The 12,195-nt window shown below is 45.8% G+C and overlaps 1 protein-coding gene across 1 annotated transcript in view; it reads right to left on the bottom strand.

Moving 5' to 3' along the window:
- The window catches only part of Adcy1 (adenylate cyclase 1), a 118,847-nt gene that overhangs the window by 61,071 nt on the left and 45,581 nt on the right, over nt 1-12,195 (bottom strand). Inside the window, exon 4 of the mRNA XM_021648237.2 lies at nt 11,184-11,295. Within this exon, the coding sequence (XP_021503912.1) occupies nt 11,184-11,295 (112 nt within the window). The remainder of the gene's footprint in view (nt 1-11,183; nt 11,296-12,195) is intronic.

Below are 12,195 nucleotides of genomic sequence, written 5' to 3'. Positions count from 1 at the left end.
GGAGACTCAGCATGCACTGCGCACCAAACACTGCCCTGACCTGGAAGGTGGGGTTCCCAGGAGAGGAACTGTGTCATGAGGTGGGTAACTTTGCTCTGCTGTGCAGTCAACTGTTGCATGAATCAGTCGATATCCATCAATGCAGCCACTCACACTACCTTAACTCTGACCCTGTCATCTGACCATCGCCAGGCAGCTGACAACCTACCATGATTGGCTCCTCCTGGGGGCGAAGGGTTCCAGGAAGGGTTCACTGAAGAGCTGTACCATTGGGATCAAAATGAGCACCAGGTGGGCCAGGTGGTAAGAGGCCATGCTTAGATTGGTTCTCTCTACAGATGGTGTACTGAGATCTCACCGTGCCACACCCTAGCCTCCAGGATGAAGGCAAAGGCACTCGATGTGCGCATATTCCAACCAGCTCGTGCTCCCATTAAGACAACCAACATCCAGAGAAGAGTCCTTGTCTCTCCATAGTGGGTGTGGAGTTAGAAGTGTGCGTCAGGACACATGTTTTTCCATCATGTCAGAGAGGTGTGCCAATTCCTCAAAGATACAAAGGACCAATGCAAATCTAACAGTATTGAATAACTGGGGGAAAGGTGAAAAACAATGGCTCTCATCTGGAAGCATCAACTGTAGCTGAAGAGGCAAATAAACCAGCGAGCATTGAGATGAAGGCAAACAAGCCCTGTGTTTGCTTACCTTCCAGCAGAGACCTTCAGGGAGGGAAGGTGTCTGGGCTGCAGCTGTGGGGGATTTTCCAAGCCTGCACTTCACAGAAAGCACCCTGCACCTCAGTGTCAGGCACTCAGATCCAAGACTGCGCGTCTCCAAAAGGGCTCACACAGATCAGAGCAAACCGTCCGGGAAGATCACAGGGCACTCACAGGGAATGGAGAGGGAGGAACAATTTGTACAGCAGGGGGCCCATTTCAACTTGAGCTTTCTAGCAGCTACTTTAACAAGGGAAATGATCAAAATTGAACATGTTAGATAAAAAGTACCACTAAGATAGAAACTACACTAGATGGGAAAAACAGGTCAGACACTGCAGAAGAAAGCAAATACTGTTCAAAATAAAGTAGAAAGAGAAAGGGCATCACAGCCATTTTAGGAAAATCATCAGTGACTGCAGGATCACATCTGAGGCCCTCATGAGGTGAAGCTGGTGCCACGCAAGAAAATAGTGAGCCGACTACTTCATTGTTTCTAAATTTGATATCATTGGTAAAGCCTCGGGTTTAAGGGGTTCAGTAAACAGCAAGTACAGGAAGCCAGGACACATCAAAAATCAAACCTCTTAGAACTGGTGACAAAGAGAAAATCCTAAAAGTAGATTAGAAGTGGGGCAAGGCGACTTCTAAAGGAACAAATAATTAAGAACCACTATCTCATCAGAAATGTACGAGAAGGCAGCACAATGCCCTTAGTGTGTGAAGGCAGCCAAGGAAACTGGATGGACAGCCTAGAATTCTATCCCCAGGAGAAATACCCTGCCCCAGTGAAGAGCTTTTCACAAACACAGGAGCTGAGAGAATGCATTTCCTGCAACCAGGCACTAACGTGCTAAAGATCCCTTAGGCAGGAAAATACAACACACAGAGATCTTGACCACATGAGCACACAGCCACAGAAATGATGTTATGTGAATAAACAGCAAGACTCTGTGCCATTTCAATCTCTTTGAAAGAGAATTCAGTGCAGAGACAAACCACTAATGCAAAATGGAGTTTATTCTATATAACAAGATAAAGCATAATATGTATATATGAGCGCCCATATATACATATATGAAATTGTTGCCATGAATTTACCTTTTCACATAGCTAAGAACAATAGGACAACCAGACCTGTGCCATCATCAGCTTCATAGCCTGTAAATCAGAAGTTACATGATGGTGGGTTGTTACCAAGTAAAAAAATCTAGTTGAACCCTAAATGAATGATGAAAAATACATAAAATAAACACAGTAAAACTGAATCATCAAACACTTTCAATAAGTCTGTAAGTAGGTGGGGAAAAGAGAGGAGACAAAGCACAAACAAGAAAACTGAAAAGAAGTAGCCTTCAGCTCGAACACAGTTAAGAGTGCAGCCTACAGAGCCGGTTAAAGGAGGGACTATTAATCAGAAATAAAAAGAAAAGCAACACCAAACTCAAACCAGTCTTCACAGAAAAGGCAGATTGGACCAAAACTTACAGTGTAGGAAAAGGAGACTTCTTGACAGTGGCCAAAGAGTGTTTGGAATGACAACGTTAGCAGGTGACTGAGGCTGCTAGCCAATAATTATTTCCAAGATCAGTGGGGTGATTTCTCAATAATAGAAGAATCAGTTGACCAAGAGGGAGTAATCCTATCGTTGAATTAAAAGTGAAATTGCAATCATTGAGAAGGGGTGAAGCGACACCTATAGAACATGAAAGCGGAACATTTATTTATTCTGGAGACTTTAATACATGGTTCCGATGATAAAGAGAACACACAGCCAGAGCAGTCATGGAGATGGAGAAGATAAGGCATGATCCTTCCCATCAGCCCGAGGGCCTGGTGTATTTATAGAACACACTGTTGACAGGAAAATTCTACAAGAGCTCAGCACACCTTATGTTCGAGTGTGCACAAGTCCTTTGCCAAATAAATCATATTCTGGGCCAATTTTATTTTTAAAAATTTCAAGTCATAAAACGTGTGCTCTCTGGCCTAAAGCGTATCCAGCCAGAACTCAAAACCAGGAAGACTGGGCTGGGAGTCTTGTCAGTTGTGCAGCTTTGGGTTCCCATCTGTCACCAAGGGAAAAAAAAAGACTCTAAAAAGAGTGAAACAGGAAATTTAAAAGTATTTCCAACTGAGTAAGAATAAATGCACAACAGGCCAGGTGTGGTGGTACACACTTTTAATCCCAGCACTCAGGAAGCAAAGGCAGGAGGATCTATGTGAGTTCAAGCTCCAGGACACCTAGGACTACATAAAGAAATCCTGTCTCAATGGATAGATAGATACATAAATAGACAGACAAACAGACAGATAGATGAATAAATAAGTAAATAAAATAAATAAATACACAACTTATCAGAATATTTGGAATAATGATAAAATAGTACTTCAGTGTGAATTTATAGCAAAGCTTCCCAAATTTCCAACTAACGATTTCAATTGCACCTTAAAATGTTACCAAAAAAAAAGGCAAATTCAACCCAAAATAAATAGAAGAAACACAATAATTAAGTCTAGAAGAAAATTAATGAAAGTAGAGATCAATAAAATTAAAAGCAGTCCTGTAGGAAAATCGACAAAACTGAGTAACCAGAGGAAGGAGGGCTGAAGAAAAGGTGGGAGGGGCACAGGAGAAGCAGAAGGGAAAGAGAGAGGGAGGGAGGAGGAGAGGAAGGAAGAGAGGGAGAGAGGGAGAGAGAGAATGGGTCTGCAGAGGCGGCCACTGGGAAGGATAGGCAAGTATGACAAAAACCTTATTCAGTGATTGCTAAAACTTGGAGTAAGTTGACAAATTCCTTAAAAGAAATACAAACCATCAAAGTCATTTCAGAAATATCACCTTAACTGTCCCTTCTGGGTTCACAGGTTCCCCATTCTACCACATAGTAAGAAAGAAGAAGCAGCAATTTTACACTGTCTTCTAGAGAACCAAACCAGAGGAAGCACTCACAGACCCAACTCAGAGGTCATAATTGACAGCATGGAGAGACAGAATGGGAAAAGCCACAGGTTGAGACCTTAGCAGAGATGGGGAAGTTCCAGAGACGACGCTGGCAAACCAAATCCAGAAACACCTAAGAAAGAGAATACAGTTGGTAAACAGAGGCCCCAGGAACACCTGAGTGTTTAACATGCTACCATCAAGCATGCAATTCCTCATGTAGTGACGAACAGAGGAAACCAGGACCTGTAGATACATAAAGGGGGAAAAAACCTACAAAACACAACTGGCATTTCAGATTTAAAAAAAAAAGCAGCGAAAACTAGGAATAAAGGGGAATTTGTTCAATTCAACAAAAAGCCTCCACAGAAAGCACAGTGCTAATACGATTCTTAATGATGAAAGAATGCGGAACGCCTCCCAGGAAGCAGAGGAAGGGACAAGAATGCTGCTCCTGCACTTTTGCCTGACATTATACCAGAAGCTCTAGCCAGTAAAATTAAGCAAGAAAATGAAAATAAAAGTCTCCTGATGGGAAAGAAAGAAATTAAGCTGTAATCATATGCAAAAGTGATCACTTAGGTGGGAAGCCGAGTGGAAACGTCAAAACTGTACTAAAAAAATCTGTTTATTCCAAGTCTCAGAACAATAAATCAAGATAAAAACACAACTTATAGTTTGCTCTGTAAGTAAAAAGAACAATTATAGGTAAAAATTTAAAAACCAGCATGGCCTATACTATCAGAAGTAGGATCCACTTTGGGACCTATCTGAAGAAATAGACGTAAACACACCAAGAAGAAAAAAGATAAAACACCTGAATGTTGAAAAGTCACACATTTCTGAAGGAAAATTAAACAGGTTGTATCGATGGAGAGGTTAAACTACACTCACGAAGCAGAAGTCTCTGTAGGTGCCGGTTCTCAACCAGATTCATGGTGTGGTTCTAACAAACAGCCTTGGTGGAAGAACCAGAGAGAGAATTCTAAAAAGTCATATTGAAAAAGTACAGGCCTAAAGCAGCCAAAGTCACCTTGAAAAAAAGAACATCACGGTTTGTGGAATCGTAACACCTCATCACAGACATCCCTGAAGCTATACGACCAAGATATAGTTGGGTGTCAAGGCAAACACGTGGAGCAATGGAATAGAATAATAAATATAGAAAGATTCCTGCCAGGCTAGATATATATAAAAAAGTGAGTTTCCTAAAAGTTCAATAAAGTAATATAATAGCCAGTGTTCTCAGCAAATGCTGAGATCCTATAGGCAAAATAAAAAGCTTTGCTCTATACCTCACATCACATAGAAAAGTTAAACCCCAAATGTATCGGGAAGTCTGTAGGACTTTGGTGAGGTGAACAGTTTTATTAGATTTATTTAGCGCTACTGGGCGGTGCAGGCTCAGGTTAGGTAGCTGGCAAACAGAACAAGGGATGAAGATTAGTGGTCCTTCTCTGTTGCGTGGTTCCCTAAGATCGGTGTCCTTGTAAAGTTGTGGAGAATGCACGCGCACACAGAATTTGTAAGAACGACATCACATTTGATGGCGAATCTGCTTGGGCTCCTGCAGGTGGTCGCTTTTAGTTTGGATACAGACCTCACACAATAAAGAATAAAATAACTACATTCATCCACGCTGCGATCTGTCACACAGTCCGAGCCTTAGGAAGAGAGTCAGCATTTAAGGGACGTTTGCTCATCTGTTGTGTGTGCGTGGCAGTTGTGTGTGTGTGGCAGGGGTGGGGGATGAGGGTGGGAGGCATCAGACCGCAGCTGGTGGTCACCACAATGAGTGAATCTCTGCAGAGCTGGCGTCTGACTTAATCACTGAGGTACTGAGAGAGCAGTTAATTGACAGTTCTCTAAAACAGACCCAGCTAGCAAATGGACATCTTCTGCAGCAAGCATTATCTGGTTCTGAATTAAGGGCTTGATGAGATTAAAGAAAAATGAGCTAATATCTTTAGAGAAAATACCCTAATTTTTTTTCACACTGAACTCCCAGATATGCTAACAGATGACCTCGTTTGTGCATGGCTCCCTGGTGAGGGTGGTAGCTCTTATTGTTATCTTCGTTGCATATCAACCCTGTGCTAGCCACCAGGCTAGACATTTTAGACTTCATATTATGGGACTTTTGTTATGTAGCTGCTTGCTACAGTAATCCCTTGAAATAGTCATAGCCAGTCTCCTTTCTTTCAGCAAAAGACCAACCTCCAGAGCAAGGAATTCAGAGTGTGTGTGTATACATACACACACACATACACACACACACACACACACACACACATATATATATGCATACATACATATCTCTCAAAAATATCCATGATATCACCTTAACTAGGCAATTAAAAAGATAAATCTCCATAGATGTGATGGAGGTGAGGAGAGATATGAGGAAGGGGAGGAGGGAGATTGGGAAAGAAGACTCCATGAAGGCAGAGGGAAATGGGATGGTCTGGCAGAAGCCAGCAGAGGCACAGGATACTGTCTCTGGGGTGCCTGGAGGAAGTACAGCTCTGCCAAGCAGTACTGATTTGGAGCGCAGGCTGCAAACCTATAAAATCAAATTCTTGTTGCTCATGCTTGCAGATCTGCACAGGACTTTGCCACCATGGCCTTGAGAAGCTACACAATGATAGGCACTGGGCAAAGACAGTTCAGACACAGCACGAAAATGGCGTTCCAGAAAGAAAGAAAGAAAAGAATAGAACAACAACAACAAAAAGCTGACAGATAATTTAAAATTTCCTGCTCTTAAAGCAATACTATTAGAAGGAACAAAACCTATGAGAAAGAAATTGCAAGCCATATATCTAAAGAAGGGCTTGCTTGCAGACCACTACAAGCTCTTAGGTGGGACACAATGGCACACACCTGTGATCTCAACACTTAGGGGCTATGACAAGGTGACATTACTTTGAGGATGGCTCAGACAACATAGTGAAACCCTAACTAAAACAACCAAAAAGAAAAAGATATACACGTTCTCAAAACTCCACCTCTAAAGCAATCAACTCAATTTAAAAAAGGAGTACAGTGAAATACACCTGAATGGAGGCTCATCCAAAGATGGAACACGGATGGCCAATAAGCAGCTAAAAGATACTCATGGCTTGTTACAAGGGGGATCACACATCCATTTAAAAACCTAGCCACAGCAGCGGAGACAAAGATGCAGAGAAACTAGAACCCAAACGCTATTGCTGGGGGACAGGAGATGGCAATAGGCTGTCTGGAAAGAACTGGATTCATTTCTTAAAGTGTTAAATGTAAACTCAGCAAATTCTGTCATCAGCCCACGCCTACATTTTTACACAAGAAAACGGAAAGCACTCATCCGTACAAAGTTTCATACACAAATGCTCTCAGCAGCTTTATTTGGAATAACCTAGCCCAGAAATAACCCAGATGCCCATCAGGCTGTGAACAGACAACAAGCTTTGATCCAGCCAGACAATGGGATACTCCCAGGCGGTGAGAAAGAATAGAGTATTTTCTCTCAAGGGCCCTCCATGCCACTGGAACAGTAGGAAATGAGAAGCCAAAAAGCAGAAAGGAGAGCTAGGTTTGTTCTCGAGAAGGCACGCCCCAGAGGAAGCTGCTGCAGGAATGTGTGAGGTGTAGGCAGCGCCCAGAAGTGAGCACAGCCTAACACCCAGCACCCCTTACTGAGGACATCAATCAAGGGCAGGTTCTCAGCAGCCACACTTGGGCCGCTGTTTGTTAGGAGAGTGAAGCACACCACGATGAGGAAGGCAGGCATTGTTTAAACCTTTCCCTTGTTCACAAAGCCTTCCGAGATAGATACCTTCCCCCAAAGACACCCAGACTCAGCCCACACGGTACTATGCCTCCCTTGGGTGGGGACAGAGGGAGCTCTCATATCTTCCTGTCTCAGCAGGTTCTGGGAGGGCTATCCCATGAGCATGTAGGAAATACAGCAAGGCCTAGAACTGTGCAGAGTCCCTGGACACTGTGGCCTGCAATGGACCAGGAGGAGTACATGAAACCAGAGTCTTGGAGCAGTGAAGGTGAGTCTCATCTGGGTAGGAGGAGGATTTTAGAGGGTCAGCATAGGGTAAATTGAAGTCCCACCTCCCAGGCCCAGTGTTCTGCACATAAGCATATGCTTTAGCCAGTCACTCTCAGATTCTGGCCAGAAAACAAACAAACAAATAAACAAACAAACAAAAACAGTAAAATGAAGATTTCTGGGTATTTGAGACTCTGGTGAGTGGTTCTGAATCAGTCTCTGGGAGCCACCTTTGTGTCCCCAGAAAAAGAACAACAAAGAAACCCCTCATGAAAGGAGAATTGATAGGAGTGACATAATCTTTCCAAAGACGACCATGTCCTCTGCCAAGCCTGAACAACTGCAGAGTGGATACTCCAAGTTGGGAGCACACCCCACCCCCACATAATACCTACATCACTGACATAGGCCAGTCAGAGGTGTGCTTCTCCTCAGACATATCTGAGAGCCGCATCTCCACTGACTTTCCCTCCAGAGGCTCACCCAGTCAGACACCAAAGACTTCTCACAGCCATAGGGAGGAGAAGGGGTGAACAGGAGTGCTTAGCCTCTTGTCACAGTTGGGAAACAGAGCCCTTGGGGAAATACAAATGCGAGCAGGCTAGCATGCTGCTCCTCATCAGCGCTGTTCTGCTCCCAGCCTGCTCAGCATCTCTACAGGAGGCTATTGCCGCCATGGATGACAGGCTCAGACAGCTGAGTTCCTTTTCTGACCCGCCTCATTTGTGGGCACCCCCAGAGGTTCACAAATCCCAGGCCAATGAGGCCAGAGGCCATTGAAGCAGGCACTTGGTGTGGTGTTGTCTCCCTTGATAAATTCATCGGGCCTCGGCTGTGTGCCAGGCTCCTTAGTCATAATTTGGACCTCAGAGCTTACTTAGAAATGAGTGTAGCTTGCCCAGTGACAGCCCCTTAGGGGAAAACAGCCACACAAAGTAATGGGATGAAGTGATGGGCCAGTGATGGGCCTCCACTCTATAAATAGCTGGAGAAAGGTCAGAGGCCAAATAAGCAAGCCCTCACAGAGATGGTCTTTGGAACTTTGAAGGAAGGGTCCCATTGCTCTCCTGGAAGACAGGCTTTGAAACCACATGGTCCTGAAGAAGTAGCTGTATCATGTAAGCACTTCCTCTGTCTTGGGAATGAACATGACATGGTATCCTGCCCCACCTGTCACAGGGTGTAACTGGGACACAACTCTCTACTCTTGTCAAGGGCAACCAAATCCAAAACTTTCTGTGTCCATGCTCCTATGGTTCTACCACGATTTTAAGGACAGAAGTCACAAGACGGGCACGCCCAATCCCAAGGAGAGGGCATTACGTCTGTTCCCACTGGCCCATCTCCTACGTCAGCTGTGGGGTGCTGGTGTGTCCCCATCCCCCACACACACCAGAGTCCTCAGTGTTCCCACATCCATCACTGCAGCGGCATCAGCACGCAGTGAAGCCACCCATCCTGCCTCCCACCAGCCTCTGAGACCTCAGCTGGGCTCTCACCTGTATCCTGGTGGCTGGGTGCTCCAAGTCCAAACGGACCCCACTGGAAGTACTGTGTCTAGAAATTCCCTGGAAAACATTCTCTCCCACTCAATCACATGTCCCTGGGAACAAACTAGCACTTTGCAATGAAAGTTTGTGTTATGGCAGGTGAGTCTCCTTAAGTCACTGGGGAGCCAGGTCAGCTGTAGGGAGTGAATATACCATTTCTCAGAGACTTCAGGAGCTCTTCCCACTGGTCGGATCCAGGGTCATCTGAAGGTAATCTATAGCCTGAATGCTATCTCTGGTTTCTGTCTAGCATTGTGGGTTCTGCTACTCCAAACAGTGTCGCCAGGAACAGAGCTGTGGCAGGCCAGCCTGTGAGTGCTACATAAAGGGTTCCATGGGTACCCCAAAAGGTGCACTGATGTAAACAGTCAGGGGACACCACAGCCAGGCAGCCAGGGGAATCATCCAACATGAAGCTGCAACCAAAGGCTACCCAGAAAATGGGGCTGGAGCCATGCACGCTGATGAAGAAGGAAGAGTGGGAAGGAGAGCCCCAGGGTTCACACTGTCCTAGGAGACATGACACAGAGGTGTTTCACAGTTCACACTCAAACTGTGCTCCTAAGGAAAACCTTAAAGTACAAATTTTCCGGAGGAAACACAGGTAGGAGATATATACAATCCTAGATTATATAAAGATTTTTCTAGGTACAACACCAATGTGGTAATCCTTAAGTGATTTGTGAAAAGTAAATCATCCACCCTTTGCAAGACACTGGCCCAGGCTAAGCAGGAAATCCTGTCAAATCATAGAGGGCTGTGTAGCAGCCATTGAAGGCTCTTCTGCCCTTACTGTCCTCAAGTTCTATAGCCACCAGTGAGGGCAGGGGACACAAGGCACATGCCTTTCGGGACAGCTTCAAGAGTTCTGGGGAAGTCCCCAAGGGGAAGAGCAGACATCTGGAGCTGCCTGAAAGAGGCTCCTTTTGGGAACGATGCTGACCTCAGAACTTCCTGCATGAACAGCATAGTGGGGGTGGGAGGATGAAGCGCCCCCCACCCCCACTTTTAGGCAGCAAAAGCTCAGGACAAAAAAAAGCAATAATAGTAATAAAATTAAAAATTAAAAAAAGGACTCCTTCCCTGCTGCCTCCACTGATTGTGGCAGCCCCCACCCCTCAGTTCCTCAGCACTCATGCCTCACCCAGGCAGAGGCTGGGCAAAGAATGTGACTCCATCCCACATACTCCTTCACCATCTTGAAGGGTATCGTGGTAGGGTGTAAGACCCCAGGAAGCTTGTGCGGACAGTAGCACCCCAATAAATCGCATTCCCTGATCCTCCCACCTCTACTTTCTGATCCTTTCCTCCCTTCCTTCAGTGGTTCCCACTCTTCCTGGTGTATGGCTTGTGTCCTGTGGAAGCTACCTCCTGCCTACACAGGCTGGAAACCAGAATGAATCTACATGATGGATGAGCTACACGATAAAGTTCCAGATAGATGTGCAAAGGCCTCTTAAGACTGTAAACCAGGCTCTCACATAGCAACAAGGGAAGAGTGCCACCCTTCAGCAAGGTTTACAAGTGCCAAACGTTAAGAACTCCAACAGGAGGCCCGATGTGCATTCCCAACATTCCTAGCATCAACAGGAGCTGGGGAAGGGGTAAGCAGGAATTTTCCAGCTCCTAAGGGTGGCAAGGCCAGAACAAGGTAGGGCCCAGCAGGGCTGCTCTGTATAGAGAGAGGGCTGTGGTTGTCCTGGGTACACAGTGGCGGGCAACCAGGGCTAGGTGCAGCCTGTAGGACATCGTTCTATCTGGGCGCCTCTTGGAAGGAGGCGGTGGAGCCCATGACTTTCAGGCCCAGGGCTCGGGCCTAAGATGGAATCCCTGACCAGTGAGGCTCCTTTGCTGCAGACACAGGCCGCTTGGCAGAGCACCACTCCAGAAGCCATCTGACTTAAGAGAACACAAACAAGCACTGTGCTTACCGTGGCTAACTCGTCGAACTTGCCGAAGAGCTCATTGAGCAGTTTCACCAGCTCCTGGGCCGTGCACTGGGACGCCAGACCCGTGAAACCCACGATGTCTGCAAACAGGATGCTGCAAGAGGAAGGAGATCCAGGTCACCTCTTCTTGGCCACTTAGGAGATCAGAACCTAAGAGTTGCATGGCCTTTCCCTCTGTACCCCCATTTATTCCTGAGAGCAAGCTGCGTGACTTCTGCTTTCTCTTACAGGCAAGAAGATCTAGGCTTAGAATAGCTGCAGGACACACTTCTTGGTCACAGAGGGATTAGCTAGCTGCTGAGCCTTTTGAGCTTGCCATCCCTCATGCTGACCCCTCGTCCACATAGGGAGCTCCTGCTAGCTGCCCAATAGACCTGCTCCCTTCCCAGAGTCCTCACATGACTGCATTTACACTGGGGCCAGGAGTAAGAAGGAGAGTGGCCAGCTTTTAAGGAATGATCTCTTCCCACCAACCATCTTCTGCTACCAGGATGTATGTGACCATCAGAGTACCAGAGACAGATCCCTAAATCACTGTGTAGAGAAAGTGGCCATGATGTCCTCCAAGGACCTGGTGTCTATTTATTGCAGAACTGGGGTCAGCCTGGAATAGTGCCTGCCCAATATTCTACAGATGCTAAGACTCTAACGAGGTATTTCCTATTGTTTTCTCTTTCAAAACTAACACATGTTCTGCAAATATCTGAGAGGCAAAAGTCATACAGTGTTTGTCTTTAAACATTGTTTAGCTCTAATACCTGTCTTAAAATACGCCACCCAAACATTCAGAGCTTTCCTGCAATCTCAGGACTTCCAGAAGCTAGACATCACCCATGCAAAACCCTTCTATGGGAGCCACAAATGTCAAATAAAAGGAAATGGGCGAGCCGGGAGTGGTGGTATACACCTGGGATTCCAGCGCTCAGGGAGGCAGAGGCAGGCAGAGTCTCAGATCTCTGAGAGTCTGAGGCCAGCCTGGTCTACAAAGGGAGTC

Source organism: Meriones unguiculatus, chromosome 12, assembly GCF_030254825.1.
Source record: "Meriones unguiculatus strain TT.TT164.6M chromosome 12, Bangor_MerUng_6.1, whole genome shotgun sequence".
NCBI classification, from domain to species: Eukaryota; Metazoa; Chordata; class Mammalia; order Rodentia; family Muridae; genus Meriones; species Meriones unguiculatus.
The sequence above is the reverse complement of the archived record's forward strand: the minus strand, read 5'-3'. Positions and strand labels throughout refer to the sequence as shown.